Below are 19,259 nucleotides of genomic sequence, written 5' to 3'. Positions count from 1 at the left end.
CATCCAGGGGCCCAGGCATAGGGCTGAAATGGGATCTCTGCCCGCTCCATACCCCTAGCATGCTGCCCACCTCCCCACCTTCTCCCCACCCCCCATTCCGCACTGCAGTGTTCCAGGGGAAGCACAGGAGGTAGCCTGCAGTCCCTGGAAGAGCCTGCATGCTAACTTCCAGCTGTCAGACCTCACAAGCCTGAGGGCTCTGCCTTGGCAGGAAAAGTCCCTGAAAAACCCTGAGAACCCTGGCTGTGACGTTGGAAATGCTCCTCTGGCAGAAGCTGAAAGAGACAGCCGGGCTCTAAGCAGGCTTAAGAGGCTCATCAGCCCCTAAGCTGCGATCAGCTGACATCTGCAGGGAGGTCAGGGGACCTACTCCCCCAGAGGACCAGGGACCCAACCCACCACCCTGCCTGGGAGCCGTCTACCCGGCCCATCACCCTTGTATCCTGCGGGGGACTTTCCGAGGGAGGTCCAAGGAGACTTCTGCGTCAGGGTCCTCAGGGAAGCAAAGGTACAGGGGACGAGTTTTGGGGAATAGACTGAAAAGAGAGAATTCGGGACAGAGGGAGAGGTGATGGGAGCCAGAAGACACCCCGAACCTTGGTAGAAACGGTACACACATTTGTAGCCAAAAGGACCCCGGTTCAAGTCCCAGCCCCGCCACCAGCGCTCTGGCTTTGAAAAGATCTTTTAACCCTTCTCCCACCGTGTGCCTCAGATGCTTGTCTGATCTGTAAAATGAGGACAATAAAATAATAAAAATACCTGCTTCTAAAAGGAATGTGTTTTTCAACAATCAAGCACCATGGAGATGATCACTGTTGACATTTGTGGCCCAGGCAGCACCAGTCAATGTCTGTCCTTCAGCAGTCAGAGCTGATAACCAGGCGGCCGGCCAGATTAAGGATCAGACATCTGTGCAGCCCTCTAAATGCCCAGGAGAGAGACAAACCAGGAGCTGTCTTCACATCTCATTACCTAGGGCTCTTGGTCCCCGGGTCCCTACAGCCTGGACGAGGTACTCGTGGCCTTGGGACAGCACAGGTGTTGTTAGACAAGGTTATGTAGTGTTTTTTTCGATTAACTTTTTATTTGGAAAAATTTCAAACCTACTGAAAAGTTGCAAGTCTAGGACAAAGAGTGTCCACATACCCCTCACCCTGATTCACACGCTATTAACATACTGCCCCGTCCGCTCTCAATAGTGCATCCTACTCCCCGGAATACACAGATGGATATTTTTGAGTGTTTTTGTTCAAACACATTAAAGCAAATACTTTAAGGACATCTTTTTTCCCTTACTTTCAAGTTGTATTTTATTGTAAGAAAGTAATTTTTAAAAGAAATTTGCTTCATGAATGGAATACTTCACGAATTTGAGTGTCATCCTTGTGCAGGGCCATGCTAACCTTCATGTATCATTTTAATGTTGGTATATGTGCTGCCGAAGCGAGCACATCTTTTTAGTAACCATGATGGTTATATAGTTTTTATTCGTCTAAACCAATTTCTGAGCTGAGTCCTACCGTTGGTTTCCAAGCCAGGCAATCCCAGTTCAAGGGCAACATACTCTGGCAGCAGCAGCAGCAGAATATGATCAGGACTCAGAAATCACATACGTCTCTACCTCACCTGATAGCTGAGTGGATATCTGGAAGAGAAGCTCACATCTACTGGCACTTATTACGAGTCAGGCAGTTGCTAAACCCCTTTTATCAGTTAACTCACATACTTCTCACATTTATCCCCATTTTACCGGCAAGGAAGTGAGGCTTACGGGGAGTAGTAACCTGCCAGGATTAGGGAGCTGTACATGGAGGACCTGGAATCTGACGACTCAGATTCCAGAGCCCACGCACTAAGTCAATGCCTCCTACACCTAACAACCCCTACACATTTTTCTGCGTGATAAAGTTGGCCACCTGTGCTCTGCTTCAAGAAAAGTTTGATGTTTGGTAGAAACCAATGCAATACTGTAAAACAAACATCTTTCAGTTAAAAATAAATAAAAAGAAAACCTGACCCTGATGCCAGGGCAGCATCCCAATGACTGTGAGGATACTGGATTCAAGAGAGGAAGGTGTCCTGGCACAACTCAGTCCAGCCAAAAGAGGACCCGAAGTCCCCAGAGTTGCTGATGTCTTTATGGAGGCCAGCAGGAACAAGTTCACGTTTAGGAAAACATAAAACCATACACCAAACACAATGCATCCTGACAAAGAGCTGATCTTCGTGGAAGACGAGGGAGGAGATTGTTTCAATAATTTAAATTGAGGATAAAGTCTACTTGAGTTTCTGGACAGAGTCATTTTAAGGATGTTATTCACCACCCAGTCTCCCAAGTGAGTTGGCCTTCACCCTTCTGTCATTGGGCTACCCAGGTGGTACCAGTGGTAAAGAACCTGCCTGCCAGTGCAGGAGACATAAGAGACATTTGATCCCTGGGTCAGGAAGATCCCTTGCAAGAAGAAATGGTAACCCACTCCAGTATTCTTGCCTGGAGAATCCCATGGACAGAGGAGCCTAACAAGCTGGTTCATAGGGTCACAAAGAGTCAAACATGACTGAAGCAACTTAGCAGGCACGCTTCTGATATTAGAGCTGTGGTTGAAGGTCTGAGAAGTCCTGGGCTGAGACAACATGCCCACCAGCTCCTGTGAACCCTGAAAAGGCTGAGTTAATACCGCCCTTGACTTTAGGAACTCACTTTATCCCTCTGAGCCCACATCTCATAACTTAAAAAGGCCATAATTGTGAGCCTCCAACCTGATAATATTCATGAAGCACTCCATAAGCAATAAATCATTAACCCAAAACACTTCTCAGTGTTTTGGAAGTAAATGTTTTGACACTCATTTAAAAACAACAGACAAACAAAACCATATTTTCCCATGTTTTTTCTTCTGCCAATATTTACTTAAGACACCTTGCCAGTTTGCGGAGATGTTGTTTTACATGGAGAAAAAGACTCAAACCCGTGTTCTTTTCTGAAGACACAGAAAACCAGAGTAAGCACCTCACTAAATCACCAAACAGTTTACATCATGAACTGCTTTCTTAAATAAGCTCCTTTTCCCAAAGTCCTCCATTTAGGAATCCCAAAATTTACTCCCATAAACATCAAGAGAATGAGATCTACACCCACCTTCTTCACACACACATACTGCACCCATCCTTTCTCTGAAAATAAGAGCCTTAAGAAGCCACTTGCCACCATTTGTCTTAAAGAGGTTTTCCCAGATCTTTTCTGGGTTGGTTTTGAGACCATGGCACAAATCACGGCTCTTAATCCTTCCCCGGCTCTCTACACAACAACGCTCTTGTTCCTTTCACACAGAACCTAACATTTCAATCTATGAGCCAGTTTTCACCCTTGATAAAGCAACCAGGAAATGAAACATAAAGTGTGGGATTATGCCAAGGCTTGAAAGCGGGGAGAACCTTTTCTTAACCTTCAACAACAAGAGGTTTCAGAATTTCCCTTCTAAATAGATGTAAGCTGCTAATTTCCCAGTCATTCTTTGTGGAACTGTGGCTTTCTGGTTTGAAATAAAGTTGCTGGGACTGCTGTTCCCAGCAATACCTCAATGAGAAAGATGACAAATACCTGAATGAACAGGCTGGCATGCTACAAGACAAATTTCACCACCATGAAGTTCAACATTTGTCTGGGGAGGAATACGTGGCAGACGGGACAGATTTCTTCCTAGGGGTGCCCTGGAAGACTCTCCCTTGGCTGATGGCTTAATTAAACTTCAAGAGGGCAGTTTCCTGGGCCATCCTGTATTCACAGGCTTCTATACCTAGCGCCAGTGGAAACAGTGTCAGACTTTATTTTTGGGGGCTCCAAAATCACTGCAGATGCTGATTGCAGCCAGGAAATTAAAAGACGCTTACTCCTTGGAAGGAAAGTTACGGCCAACCTTGATAGTATATTAAAAAGCAGAGACATTACTTTGCCAACCAAGGTCCATCTAGTCAAGGCTATGGTTTTTCCCGTGGTCATGTATGGTTGTGAGAGTTGGACCGTGAAGAAAGCTGACGGCCGAAGAATTGATGCTTTTGAACTGTGGTGTTGGAGAAGACTCTTGAGAGTCCCTTGTGCTGCAAGAAGATCCAACCAGTCCATTCTAAAGGAGATCAATCCTGGGTGTTCATTGGAAGGACTGATGCTAAAGCTGAAACTCCAATACTTTGGCCACCTGATGCGACGAGTTGACTCACTGGAAAAGACTCTGATGCTGGGAAAGGTTGGGGGCGGGAGGAGAAGGGGACGACCGAGAATGAGATGGCTGGATGGCATCACCAACTCTGTGGACATGAGTTTGAGTGAACTCCGGGAGTCAGTGATGGACAGGGAGGCCTGGCATGCTGTGATTCATGGGGTCGCGGAGAGTCGGACACGACTGAGCGACTGAACTGAAACCTAGCGCCTATAGCCAACTGGGGTCCCCACCTGGACATTCTGTCACCCCTGGTCCAACCTTCACTCCCCAATTCCTCCTCTCTCCCTTTAATTTCAGACTGTATTTGTAGAATAAAAACACACACTCTAGATATTCAGCATTACTCTAGAGGAGTAATCCTTCTGAAGGAGGCCTGAAGCCTTGGTTCATGCCTGGTCTCCACTCCCTGCCTCCATAAGATGGGTTCTTTTAACTGCCCACTCCCAGCCGCCTTGGAGCACAGAGCTCGGCCCAGCACTGCTGCTCCTCACTCCTGTTGAGGGGCTCGGAGCACAAGCACTCTTGCCCTGTGGTGTCTAGGAGTGGGGCATGAGGGTGGTGATTCAGCCTGTGAGGTCAAAGACCTAATGTTTGCACTGAAAACTTTATATTCCACAATACAGACAGGAACCACAAGATTTATGCCAAGAATTTAAATTTTTTATTTTTCTAAACTTAGAATGACATTAAATATCGATAGCAAGTAGAAATGCCATGACAAGTGGAGGGAAAGCCTGCAGAAGCAAATAAAGGATCTTTATACTTTAATACCTTTGATGGCACTTTTTTGTGTGGCTTTTAAAACACTTTGATTTTGCACTGCTGCTGCTGCTGCTAAGTCACTTCAGTCATGTCCGACTCTGTGTGACCCCATAGACGGAAGCCCACCAGGCTCCCCTGTCCCTGGGATTCTCCAGGCAAGAACACTGGAATGGGTTGCCATTTCCTTCTCCAATGTGTGAAAGTGAAAAGCGAAAGTGAAGTCACTCAGTCGTGTCCGACCCTTAGCGACCCCACGGACTGCAGCCTACCAGGCTCCTCCATCCATGGGATTTTCTAGGCAAGAGTACTGGAGTGGCTTGCCATTGCCTTCTCCGTTGATTTAGCACAGGGTACTGCAAATCAGGTTTCCAGTCCTGCCCTGGGATCTGCCGTAGTCCAAAGGTCTGGGAAGAGAAACTGGCCTTAATCCAATGGGCACCCACAAGGACAGCCCTGGAAGGCTCGAAAGCTAAAACTGAGGGCCTTCAAGCTAGAAGAGACCTTATGGAATCATCTGTTTCCCACCAGGACCCTGAAGCCAAGTTACAGCAGACACTTCCAGGGCCTGGTAACCAGGGAGGGTGGGAGGCCTGGTCCAAAGACCAACAGACATCTCGCTCCCCAGACACACAACATGAGGTTATGAGGTGAAGAAGCCAAAGGACACCAGGTATCCGCACTGGGTGCTGTTCTTGACAGCAAGCAACAACATCCAAGAAGCCTGAGGTCCAGGCATCAGCCTTGACAGGTGCGGTTTCCGACGGCTTTGTTCCTTCAACTTGCCCAGTTTCCCCTACACTCCTGACCTACTTCAATAAATACCAATGCCTACTCTGCCCAGTGCTGCTCTGGGCACGAAAGTCTCAGAGGAGCCAGGACCCCTCCTCTATGCCATTCATCCTCCTTGTCGACTGAAGATCTATTCAAAGGCTGCTGTAGGGAGAACCCAACTTACAGGGTTCCATGAAACCCTGAAGACCAGCCCACTGTAATACTCTAGCTCCCAAAGCCTCTTCTAGAACTTTTCCCTCATGGGTTTCATGTTTGAAAAGGGTGTGTCTGTCAAACTGTCTTCACTAAGTAATAGTTGATGGGGAATTCCCTGGTAGATCAGTGGTTAGGACTCCGTATTTCCACTTCAGGGCACATGGGTTCCATCTCTGGTTGGGGAACTAAGATCCCCAGTAGCCATATAGTGCAGGGGGAAAATAATTAATGTCTTCCATTTCTTACTCATTAGAAACGTGCACCACCACCACCAGTCAGAGCAGGATACCAAGGGCTGCTGTCCATTCAAGGCGCCTCAACCCTCAGTAAAGCAAGGAAGGGGTGTGGCCATGTGAGGCCTGGGCAGCCTGACTCAGAGTGATGACACATGATACAAGGCTGCTTCAAGTATCAACACGAGCTCTCACTGGTGATCTGGGGTAGAAGCCACCACCATCACCATGGTGACCATGAAGACCTCCCAGTTCTAACACTTTAGCCAAAAATAACTGAACTTTCATGAACTTGAATTTCATCATTTGTAAAACAGGATAATCCATGATTTGCTGCTTCCAGGGCCTGTTAGAAGGATCAATAAGAAAAGGTACTGGATGGGGCTTCCCTGGTGGCTCAGTGGTAAAGAATCTGCCTGCCAATACAAGAGACACAGGTTCAATCCCTGGTCCAGGAAGATCCCACATGCCATGGAGCAACGGAAACCATGTGCCACACTAATTGAGCCTGTGCTCTAGAGTCTGCAAGCCGCAGCTACTGAATCCCACATGCCTTAGAGCCCGTGCTCTGCAACAAGAGAAGCCACCACAATGAAAATACATTGCAACACCCACACACTGCAACAAAGAATAGTCCCTGGTCCCCGAAACTAGAGAAAAGACCACTCTGCAGCACCAACAAAGACCCAGCACAGCCAAAAATAAATAACATTTTAAAAAAGAAAAGGTGCTAAAGACCATCAACTGCCCTTTTCCGCCTGAATACCCAGGATTATACAAGATTCCTTGTTGGTAAAATGGAACTAGTAACAGCTACTTCATCAAGTTGTGGTGAGAATTAAATCAGATAATAGTTACAAAAACAGTTTCTGGCATTTTTCAAGGACTCAAAAAGAAGCAGCTATTACATAATTGCTGGAGAAGGAAATGGCAACACACTCCAGTATTCTTGCCTGGAGAATCCCAGGGACGGAGGAGCCTGGTGGGCTGCCGTCTATGGGGTCGCACAGAGTCGGACATGACTGAAGCGACTTAGCAGCGGCAGCATTACATAATTGCTACTACTACCACTGCGATTGTGATTAATGACACCACTATCCCAGGTACTGTCATAACTTGGTCTCTGGCTAACAGAAAGTAAAGAAGTGTTGGATTACAGGAAGTCTTCGTAGGGAATACAGGCATCATGGAGTCTAGAACCGGGAGAACCAGGAGTAGAGTCCTTGTTTCTGTCCCAGGTTAACCCCAAAATGAACCAAAAGTGCAGAAATCAAACTAAAATCCACCTGCCTTAGCTCAAGGTTTTCTGCTTCAAGAAATTTTTCTCTGGAAAGTATTCAAACATCTACCAAATCTACTGATGCATCCTAAAAAATTCACATGACTCTCTAGTCCGAGGATCCAGTAGGGAAAATATAAGCAGCTGCACAAGTGATTCATCCCTCTAACTGAGCCCTACTGGAAGAGGATCCATAAAAAATACAACACTCAGAAATGCTCATAGCAAATCTAAGAAAGCAGACTGAAAGAATATTTTTATGCAGGGAAAAGGAGAACAGTAACTCGCAAACCCTTAAATCTCTCAAGAAACTGTCAGGGGAGGTAGGAAATATAACCAACTGCCATAGGGTCTCAGCTTCCCCACATAGATCACCTTTGAGCACAGGGACACTTTCACATACTGCTTTCCCCTGGGCCTGGGAGGACTCAGTCAAGGCCCTAGGAGTTAGAGAGCCAGGTAGGGAGCCAGGGCTTGCTGTAAGATGATCACCAGGGACTTGATACCAGTTACTGGAGAAGAGTCAGCAAAAGACAGGAAGGTTGGGAGGCTGTGACTATACAGTCCTACACACTCTTCAAGTCCCCAGCCCAGGACTTTGCCTAATACCTCATGGAAAAGACAGAACCTATCAGACAGGAATACCTACCTCTCCTCTCACCAACCCTATCACCCTCCTTATATCAGCTCTGGCACTCAGCCCCTTCCTTTCTGCAAATGGATGAAAGGCCTGGTTCCTGCCTGAGACCAATGAGACTGAAGTCCTGGATGCCTTCCCTCCCACTATCGCGGAAACACTGCTCCAGTAACTGTCCCATCTCTTTCTTGCATCATCTACTTCTCCGTCTCTACTGGACCGTTCCCATCTGAACAAAACATGCTCCATAATCTCCCTCTACAACAATGCACCCCCACATGCACATCCTCTCCAGTTCTCAGTTCAACTCCACTTTGCAACAAAACCACCTGAAAGATTCACCTGGACTTACTATTTCCTTGCCCCATGTATTCTTTCCTACTTATTTCACTCAGGATTTGTCCTTTAGGCTTGTGGGACCCCTCATTCTCTTGGGCTTTCTCCTACCTTTTCAGTCCTTCTCTTTTGCCGATTTCTAAATGCTACTTTCTCCCAAGGCTTAGGTGATCTTTTCTCTAAACTCTTTTTCTAAGTGATTCCATCTAATCTAGGCCTTGAATAACCTTATGATGCCCAAATGTATATCTCCAGTCCTCGCTCTCTCCTGGGCCCAGATTCACACATCTGACTAACTGATATAGTCACATCAAAATGTAACATGGCAAAACAAGATCTCATGCTCTCCCCCACCCCTCAAACCTGCTCCCAGCCTTCCTATCTCAGTGACATGAGCACCATCCACGCAGGTGCTCAAGCCCTTGGGAGTCATCCCTGACCCTTTTCTTTCTCTCACAGACTGCAACCCAATCGCCAAGACTACTTCTCTCCATCTCCAGTGCTCCCTACCACCCTCAGCCAGGCCTTCATTAACTCCTGCCTGGACTACAGCAATAGCCTCCCACCACTGTCCCTGCACTTGTCCACCTACAGCCCACACTAGAGCAGGCAAAGCGATCATTCTGAAAATGTAAATCAGGTAACTCCCTGGCCGTCCAGTGGTTGCCTGGACCCAGGTTCAATCCCTGGTTGGGGAACTAAGATCCTGCAACCTCTTCTCCTGCCACTTTCTCCCTTATTGCTCCACATTCCAGCCACACTGGCCTTTCTGCTCCTTGAACTTGAAGCTCTTTTGTGCCTTAAAGCCCTTTCACCAGCAGTTTCTCTCTTCTAGAAATGCTCTACCAGCTCATCAACACAAAGATGGCTCTTTCTTGTCATTCAAATTATACCTCAAATGTCACCTATTCAGAACTCCAACACTAACCTCCAATCCAACCAAACCACCCAGTTACTTATCACATCATCTTACTTTACTTTTCTGCATGCTAGTTACCACTATCTGACATTACTCTTGTTTGTCTTTTTACTTGTTTTTCTGCTTCCTCCCCTCCCCTACTCAATTGCAAACTCCCTGAGTATCCGACCAGTGTCTGCCTCATTCACTTCCGTAGTCACAATGCCTAGAACAATGTGTGGTACACAGGAGAAATCTCATAACATCAATAAATGCAGTTATGAGCCAGAGAAGCCCACTGACCAAGAAATCTGAGGCCCCAGTAAGAAATAGAATATTTCCTGCCATATCAGGAAACAAGGATGTCACAGTCATCAGCAATTGCAGCCCTAAGGAAGCTCAGGAAGGAGAATACCTGCCATCTAGCAGACCTCAGTGGAGAAGGAAATGGCAACCCACTCCAGTGTTCTTGCCTGGAGAATCCCAGGGATGGGGAAGCCTGGTGGGCTTCCGTCTATGGGGTCACACAGAGTCGGACACGACTGAAGTGACTTAGCAGCAGCAGCAGACCTCAGACTACAACCACTCCCTACCATAATCCCTTGAGGAAAGGAAGCTCAGGATGTGAAAACCAGGATCTTAGCTGAGGTGCATATGAAAAAAATGATTTCATTGAGTCCAGACTCTTGTATCTTCCCATACACAGAAGACACTAAATTCCTTAACTTGGGATATATGGTTTTCTTTAATTAACAATAATCTTTTATGTTCAGACAACCTGCCCTTTGTTGCAAAACTGGCTCCTCCCCTCACCTCCTGAGCAGTTCTCTCAGGGTTACTTGACATGCTGCCTCTCAGGCTTAAGACCTAATAATTTCCACCAAATAAACCATAACTCTCAACTTTTAAGTTGTGACTATTTTTCAAGTTGACACCAAGCCAGCTCCCCAACTTCTCTCTCAAACACAAATGTGAGGTAGAACAGCGAAACAGCTATTGATCATTACGATAAATCTCATCCAACAGAATTTCAACCACCTGCCTGAGCCCAAAACCGGGGAGGGAGGCTCTAAGATATTTTAGACCATTCGAATTTCAAATATGTTGCTCCACTACTGACTAGCAATGTTTCAGTTGGTAGGACTGACTCACAGTCCCTTAACATACACCCGCGTCCATCCTTTGGCTAGTTTATTCATTCCGTGAGCAAACATTTACCGAGTACCTACTCTGTGCCAGGCACTGGGGCAAAGGATCAAAAGCAGTTTCTGATCTCCGGCGAGAAGGCAGGAGGCTGCAAAAAAACGCTGCAACCCAGGTCCACACCCAGAGTGAGAAAGTAAAGACTATACTAGTGTTAGCGTCGGAAGGGCGCCTGAACTCCTGGGCCTCGATTTCATTCCTGCACACCTGGGTCTAGGGCACCTGCCGACCCGGGCTCCAAAGCTTTTGCCGAAAAGCTGATTGACTACCAAAGGCAGGAGTGAAAGTCCTGGTAGAGGATAGGCTGAAGATATACATAGTCTTCGAGGAACATAATTGGCCTACCGTTCCCCTCCCACCGTCTCTCTCCCCCGCAGGCCCCTGCTTTGGAGCTGTGCGGAGTGCGGTTCCGACTCTCCACCAACCATCCGAGAGATCGCACCCCCGAAGATAAAATTCCCCCAGACGAGACACCGTCCGTCTGTCTTCCTCCCTCCCGAACCCCAGCTGCTGGACCCGGATCAGAACTCCTACTCTGCTCTCCCCAACCCCAGCGCGCGCCAGGTTCCTTGCAGCCGGAGACCCCAGTGAGGGGGTGTGTCCGTCCCATCGCAACAGCGCCCGAATCCCGCCCAGTCGCAGTGTCCAGGGCGCAGTTTGAAGCCCCCGGCGCCCGCATCGGGCCCTACTCCGGAATACCCCTGTGTAGATACGGCCTCCACCCCGCCTCCCCCTGGAGCCCGCCACACAAATCAGGCACAAAAAAACCTCACACGAGTACGGCTCAGTGCGCGCCAACCCGCCGGGAGCGCGCGGGGGGAGGGAGCGGGGGCGCGTCGCAAACCCAATCGGACCCTCGAGGCACAGGTGCGGGCGCGGCGCCCCCAACACTCACTCGATGAAGTAGCTGGCGCCCTCCTCCGTGAAGCCCTCCTCCCAGCCACGGGGCAGGTCTGCGGGAACGGGAGAAAAGTCCGATCAAACTTGGGCACCCGCGCGCACGCCCCCCACCTCCAAGCGCCCCACTCCTCCCGCCCGGCGCCCACCTGAGCGGATCATGTGGCCGGAGTTGACGGGCTCCCCGGTGCGCGGGTGCAGCCAGGTCGTGCAGCGGAGCTGATCACTGCGGGGAGAGAGGGGTGCACCTGTTAGCGCCGCCGCCGCTCCGGGGGCGCCCGCGCGGCCCGCACCCCCGCCCGCCCGCGCCCGGCCCGCGTGCTGGCTTTCCCGCGCCGCACTTGATGAAGAAGACGCGGCCGTCGCGGCACACGCCGTAGGACCAGTGCTCAGGTAAAGTGTCCCGCCCGCCCGTCGCCGCCGCCATGTTCGCCGCGCGCGGAGCCGCCGCGGGGAGAGGAGGAGGCGGCGGGGGCGGGGGCGGCGCGGGCGGCGGGCCGGCGGGCTCGGCCTGCGCGGGCCGGGGCCGCGCCCCCGGGCGGTCCATTGCGGCGCTGGTTCCTAGCGGCGCGGGCGCGCGGCCAGTGCCCGGTCTGGCAGGGTCCCGGCACCGCGGCGGGGCTTCGCCGGCGCACCCGCCCTGCGCGGCGCGGGAGCCGCGGCCTTTGTCCCCGCGCCTTCCCCGCCCCCAGCCCGCCGCGCGCCCCTTGGCCCCTGAGGCCGCAGCAGGGCGGGGGCCGCCTGCGGGGCGAGGCGGGCAAACTCCTGAGACAGGCAAACTCCCCGAATGCCCCAGCGAAGCCCACCGGACCCCCGCGACACAACTCTCCAGGAACTGTACTTCTTGTCTAAAACCATCTAAACCTCAACAGGTTACTTCCATATTCCGAGCCCCGGTTTCTTCCATTGTAAAAACTTAGCAGTAAATACCACATGGGTTAGGACGGTAGATCAAATAGCAGTGGTATGAAGTGCTTAAATGGACCCTGGCACCTTTATCCGTGCTCTGTTAATTCCAGGTCAGGCATGATTTCATTTTCCCAAGTTTGCAGCAGGCAGATGAAGCAGGAGGGTACGGGTCTTCCCCAGACAAACCAAGCACGGAAACCTGAAGATGCGGAGACTGCAGGTCTCTACCTTCAATTCTTGTCAAGTGATAGGTACTGAAAGCCATGCTTCATCTCATCCATCTTGAGAAGCACAGACCCCACCCACCCCCCAGGCAGGAACTCTGGTGGGTGCTCTGGAAGCTGCTTTGTGTGGCCAGGTCTTTGCTCTCATCTCATCTCCTGAGGGTTCTCTCCCCTGACCGGTCTAAAGGAGACCCTTTCCCTTCCCTTACTGTCTGGTTTATTGCCTGTTTGTTGTATATTATCGAACACACCCACCAGTAGAATGTGAGCTGGATAAGAGGAGGTGCTTGTTCTGTCTCTGCTGCTGCTCTAAGTCGCTTCAGTCGTGTCCGACCCTGTGCGACCCCATAGAAGCAGCCCACAAGGCCCCTCTGTCCCTGGGATTCTCCAGGTCTCACTCACTGCTATATCCCCAGTTCCTGGAATAGTGCCTGATTGATGTATACAAAAAATGCAGGTTGAGTGCATGAAACACACTCCATCCTGACTGCCCTACACACTGAAAGTGGACAGAGAGGAAGATGGGCTCTGGGAAGTCTGTGATTGGTGGGATGAAACTTATCTAAAAGTGAAACTGTAGGCTACATTCAGAAAGGAGCCCCACTAATAAGGACCTTGGTCGTGCTAGTGCTAAAGAACTTGCCTGCCAATGCATGTGACCTAAGAGACACTGGTTCGATCCCTGAGTCAGGAAGATCCCCTGGAGGAGGGCATGGCAACCCACTCCAGTATTCTTGCCTGGAGAATGCCACAGACAGAGGAGCCTGAGGGCTACAGTCCATGGGGTTGCAAAGAGTTGGACACAACTGAAGTGATTCAGCAGGCAATAAAAACCTACATTATAGCACAGGAAACTCTACTCAATACTCTGTAATGACCTATATGGGAAAAGAATCTAAAAAGAATGTATACATGTATAACTAACTCACCTCGCTATACAGTAGAAGCTAACAACATTGTAAATCAACTGTTACGTTCCGTCGCTCAGTCCTGTCCGACTCTTTGCGACCCCGTGGACTGTAGCCTACCAGGCTTCCCCGTCCATGGGATTCTCCAGGCAAGAATACTGGAGTGGGTTACTGTTTCCTTCTCCAGGGGATCTTCCAGACCCAGGGATCGAACCCAGGTCTCCCGCATTGGAGGCAGATGCTTTAACCTCTGAGCCACCAGGGAAGCCCATAAAAATTAATTTTTTTTAAAAAAAGGGAATTCCCTTGTGGTCCAGTGGTTAGGACTCCATGCTTTCACTGCTGCGGGCTCAACTTTGATCCCTGGTTGGGGAACTAAGATCCCACAAGCCAGGCACAGTGGCGAAAAAGAGAAAGGCATCCCAGATAGGTGGAATTCGGCTGGATCCTGAAGGACTGGTCAGATTTGACTGAGAAGAGAGCGCCACTGAGAGGAGGGATGGGAGAGCAAACATGGGATTGTGGGAGGGGTATGAGATATGAGGAAACCATACCCCTCCTTGGGAAAAGACAGAGGCCCATATGAGATGAAAAGAGGGAGTTGTGTGATATCGGAGGACCTTGAACACCTGTCTCAGGGCCTCCTGCCTTTGAGGAGACTCAAGCAAATCACAAGGGGAAAGCAGTGTCTTTGTTGTTAAACATTAATTTAAGAGAATGCATTAAATGGGCAAAGAATATGAACACTCAGTTCACAGAAATTACTTTTAAACAAATGAAAAAATATTCAAGCACCTCATAGGAGAGGTAAAATGCAGATTTAAAATAAGGTAAGGTTTTTTAGTATCAGACTGACAAAAGTGCACATTGTAAAGACAGACGTTCCTGTTTATTGTTGGTGGGACTATAAAATGGTTGTCTTTTGCCAAATGAAGGCAATCTGGCAACAGCTATTCTAATTTAAGTGCATTTTGTTTAATGCATGTATCTTTGCCCTAGCAATTCCACTACTAGAAATTTATCCTGCATTAATGCTCACACAGGGGCATAAAGACATGTGTAACAGCATATTCACTGGAATAGAGTATTCAATAGCTACAAAAGACCAAAAACAACCTAAGTGTCTGCCCCCCAAAAAATGGGTTTGTATGCTGACAGATGTTAACTAGATATATTGTGATGATGTTTTACAATATATACAAATACTGAATCATTATGCTGTACACCTGGAACTAATACAGTATTGTATATCAATTACACCCCAGTTTTTTAAGTGGGTTGAATTATGCCATACTCCTAAAATAGGATGCTATACAGCTATTTAAAAGAATGAGATAGATCTATGTACTGGTACAGAACAGTCTCTGAGATATTGCATGAAATGCAAAATGCAGAACTGTGTATGTGATATGCTACTATTAACATATAGGGTACATCATGGCTGATTATTTGTGTCCCACCTTCAACAACAATATGGCATCCGTCCACAGAAAGGAGTGCTTTTATGGGAGCTGTGGGACTCAGCATCATATTCCAAGGGACCCAAGAGGAGTCTTACCTACATATAGTTCAGTCAATACCTTGATCCCAGCTATGGACCCTTGAGGGGCCTATGAACCAACTGTAGCCCCTCTCAGACACGGTCCAGGAGTCATGGAAAACACTGTCTTAGAAAATCACCCACAGACAAGAGGGTCTTCATGGAAGTTCAGGTTTGGTGCGAAGTTCCAACATACCACTGGAGCAAAAAAATACAAATTTGGATGCACTGTAAAGGGCAGTTAGTAAAAACTAGAGAAGGGAGATGCTCTTTCAAATGCAAAGACAGCAACTCAAAACTTCAAGGAACATGAAAAATCAGTGAAACATGATACCACTAACAAATCACAATAATCCTCTGGTGACCAATGTCAAAAACATGGAGATATGCAATTTACCCAATAAATAATTCTAAATATCTCTGTTTTAAGGAAACTCAATGAGCTACAAGAAAACTCAGGACAATTCAGTAAAATCAGGAAAACAATATATGAATAAAATGAGAAGTTTAACCAGATAGAAATAAGAAAAATAACTTAAAAGGTAATCACTTTATAGTGTAATAGCAATCGAATTATAATGCTGTACCAGAAAGTTATAGAAAAGAAGGAACCACAAATAAAGATCTGTAGCTAAAGAATACAATGAAATTAAAAAAATTTTTTTTTTCAACAGAGAACATCAACTGCAGAATAGATCAAATACAGGAAAGAATCTGTGAGTTAGAAAACAGGAATTTTGTTAGAAGAATTGAAAAAAAAAAAACAGGAATTTTGAAATTATCCAGTCATAGGAGAACAACAAAAAGAATGGGAAAGAGGAAAGAAAGCCCACCTCATCGATTATCAGAGGCAATAATTTGTGAATTATTGTAGTTCCAGAGGGAGACAGGGGCAGAAATCTTTAAAAAAAAAAAAATAGGGAATTCCCTGGCAGTCCAGTGGTTAAGACTTAGTCTTCCAATGCAGGGGGTGCAGGTTCAATCCCTGGTCTGGAAGCTAAGATCCCATATATCTGGCGTCCAAAAATCCAAAACATTAAAAAAGAAAAAAGAAGAAGCAATATTGTAACAAATTTGACAAAGACTTTAAAAATGGTCCACATCAAAAAAAAAAGTTTGAAAAAATTAAAAAACAATGACTGGTGGAAATTCTCTGGAGGTCCAGTGATTAGGGCTCTAACTGCCGAGGGCCCAGGTTCAATCCCTGGTCAGGAAACTAAGATCCCACAAACTGTACAGCTGGGCCAAAAAATAAAACATATTTAACAAAGTAAGTCAGAAAGAGAAAGACAAATACCATATGATATCACTTATATGTGGAACCGAAAATACAACACAAATGAACATATTTACAAAACAGAAACAGACTCATAGACATGGTTTCCAGGAGCGGGGTAGAAGAAAGGATTGGGAATATGGGATTAGTAGGTGCAAACTGTTCAGTTCAGTTCAGTCGCTCAGTCGTGTCCGACTCTCCTTGACCCCATGAATCAACAGCATGCCAGGCCTCCCTGTCCATCACCAACTCCCGGAGTACACTCAAACTCATGTCCATCGAGTCGGTGATGCCATCCAGCCATCTCATTCTCTGTCGTCCCCTTCTCCTCCCGCCCCCAACCTTTCCCAGCATCAGACTCTTTTCCAGTGAGTCAACTCGTCGCATCAGGTGGCCAAAGTATTGCAGTTTCAGCTTCAGCATCAGTCCTTCCAATGAACATCCAGGATTGATCTCTTTGCAGTATAAGGGACTCTCAAGAGTCTTCTCCAACACCACAGTTCAAAAGCATCGATTCTTCGGTGATCAGCTTTCTTCACAGTCCAACTCTCACATCCATACATGACCACGGGAAAAACCATTGCCTTGACTAGACGGACCTTTGTTGGCAAAGTAATGTCTCTGCTTTTTAATATGTAGAGGATTAAACAACAAGGTCCTTCTGTATGGTACAAGGAACTATATTCAATATCCTGTGATAAACCATAATGGAAAAGAATATGAAAAAGTGTGTTATATATATTTGTGTGTATATGAGTGAGTTACTTTGTTATATAGCTGAAATTAATACAGCATTGTAAATCAAATAAATCAACTACAATAAAATTTTAAAAATCTGCAATTCTATATACTAACAACAAAATGCCTGAAAAAGAAATAAAATACTTCTAGTCACAGTAACTTCAAAAGCAATAAAATACATAGGAATAAATTTAACCAGTGTTGTGAAAGATCTGTGCACTGGAAACTGTAAGATTTTGACAAAAGAAAACTGAAAACACAAATAAATGGACAGATATCCTGGTCATGGATCAGAAGAATTAATATTGTTAAAATGTCCACAGTACTCAAAGTCATATATAGATTCAAAGCAATCCCTATCAAAATTCCAATAGCATTTTTCACCGAAATAGAAAAAAAAAGTCCAAAACTTTATATGGTACCACAAAAGACCCTGAGCCGCTGAAGTAATCCTGTGAAAGAAGAACAAAGCTGGATGGATCACACATTCTGATTTCAAACTATCCTACAAAGCTACAGTAATCAAAACAGTATGGCGCTGCCATTAAAATGACACAAAAAACAGTGGAACAGAATTGAGAGCCCAGAAATAAACCCTCACATAAACTGTCAACTAATATTTGACAAGGGAGTCAAGAATACTCAGTGAGTAAAGGAAAGTCTCTTCAGTAAATGGGAAAACTGGATAGTCACCTCAGAAGAAATTGAACCCCTGTCTTAAACCACTCACAAAAATTAACTCAATTGGATTAAAGACTTAATCATAAGACCTGAAATCATAAAACTAGAAGAGAACATAAGAAAGAAGCTCCTTGACACTGGATTTGGCAATGATTTTTTAGATGACACCAAATGCATATGCAACAAAAGCAAAAATAAACAAGAAAACATCAAATTAAAAGCTTCTGCAAAGAAACAGTCAATTAAGTGAAAAGGCAACCTACAGAATGGAAGAAAATATTTGCAAATCATATATCTGATAAAAGGTTAATATCCAAAATATGTAAGGAGCTCCTACAACTCGATAACCAAAAGAAATTAAAAATAGGCAGAAGAACTGAGCAGACATTTTTCAAAGAAGATATGGGCTTCCCTGGTGGCTCAGACAGTAAAGAATCTGCCCGCAATGCAGAAGACCCAGGTTCTATCCCTGAGTTGGGAAGATCCCCTGGAGAAAATACCAACTACAGTATTCTTGCTTGGAGAATTCCATGGACAAAGAAGATATACAAGTGGCCAAGATGGTCAACATCACTAATTATCAGGGAAATGTAAATCAACACCACAATGAAATAACACCTCACACCTGTTAGGATGGCTAGCATCAAGAAGACAAGAAATAACAAGTTTTGGTGAGGATGGGGAGAAAAGGAAACCTTTGTGCACTGGTGGGAATTTAAATTTGTAGTCACTATGGAAAACAGTATGGTGATTCCTTAGAATTATGATCCAACAATCCTACTTCTGGTATATACTCGAAGGAAATAAAATCAGAATCTCAAAGAGATACCTGCACTCTGATGTTCCTTGTAGTATTATTCACGATAATCAAGATATGCAAACAACCCAAACTGCCCATCTATGGATGAATGAATAAAAGTTGTGAGATGTATATATTTTAAAACTTTAGTCATGAAAAAGAAGGAAATTCTGCCATTTGTGACAACATGGTTAGATCTTGAAGGTATTATGTAAGTGAAATGTCATACAGAGAAAGACAAATATGGCACAATATCACTTATATACAGATTCTAAAAAAACCAAACTCAGAAACAGTAGAATGGTGGTTGCAAGGGGCTGGAAGGTGGGGAAATTGGGGAGATGTTGGTCAAAGGATACAATTAATCTAGTTATTATATAAGATGAATTAGTTCTGGGGATCTAATATACAGCATGGTGATTAGAGTTAACAGTACTGGATTATATACTTGAAAGTTGCTAAGAGACTAGAGTTTAAATATTCTTACCACAAAAAAGAACTGGTAAATATGAAAGGTGATGGAGGTATTAACCAACTGAACTGTGGTAATAATTTCACAATATATAAGTGTATCAGATCAGCACACCGTCCTTGTTAAACTTACACAATGTTATATGTTGATTTTATCTTAATAAAACTGGAATATGTATATGTATATATACATTATATACATATATATAAGTTACAGTCCCTAGATGAAAACACAAGAAAAAGATTAAAATGATT

At 46.0% G+C, this 19,259-nt stretch overlaps 1 protein-coding gene and 1 non-coding gene across 7 annotated transcripts in view; both read right to left on the bottom strand.

The window, feature by feature from the left end:
- The window catches only part of PLEKHA7 (pleckstrin homology domain containing A7), a 220,398-nt gene extending 208,396 nt beyond the window's left edge, over positions 1-12,002 (bottom strand). For all 6 annotated transcript variants that reach the window (XM_088843056.1, XM_088843054.1, XM_055423282.2 and 3 more), the window contains exons 1-3: positions 11,797-12,002; positions 11,605-11,681; positions 11,454-11,511 (exon numbers count right to left, since the gene is read on the bottom strand). In XM_088843056.1, the coding sequence (XP_088699182.1) occupies positions 11,454-11,511; positions 11,605-11,681; positions 11,797-12,002 (341 nt within the window). The remainder of the gene's footprint in view (positions 1-11,453; positions 11,512-11,604; positions 11,682-11,796) is intronic.
- LOC129554965 (U6 spliceosomal RNA) lies at positions 1,350-1,454 on the bottom strand. The gene has a single exon (XR_008685687.2). It is a non-coding gene; the product is annotated as a U6 spliceosomal RNA (small nuclear RNA).
- Positions 12,003-19,259: the final 7,257 nt, after the last annotated feature.

This window comes from Moschus berezovskii, chromosome 14 (assembly GCF_049115385.1).
Source record: "Moschus berezovskii isolate FMDL1 chromosome 14, NW_MosBer_1.0, whole genome shotgun sequence".
NCBI lineage: Eukaryota > Metazoa > Chordata > Mammalia > Artiodactyla > Moschidae > Moschus > Moschus berezovskii.
Note: the sequence above shows the minus strand (reverse complement) of the source record. Positions and strands in the feature narration are given on the sequence as shown.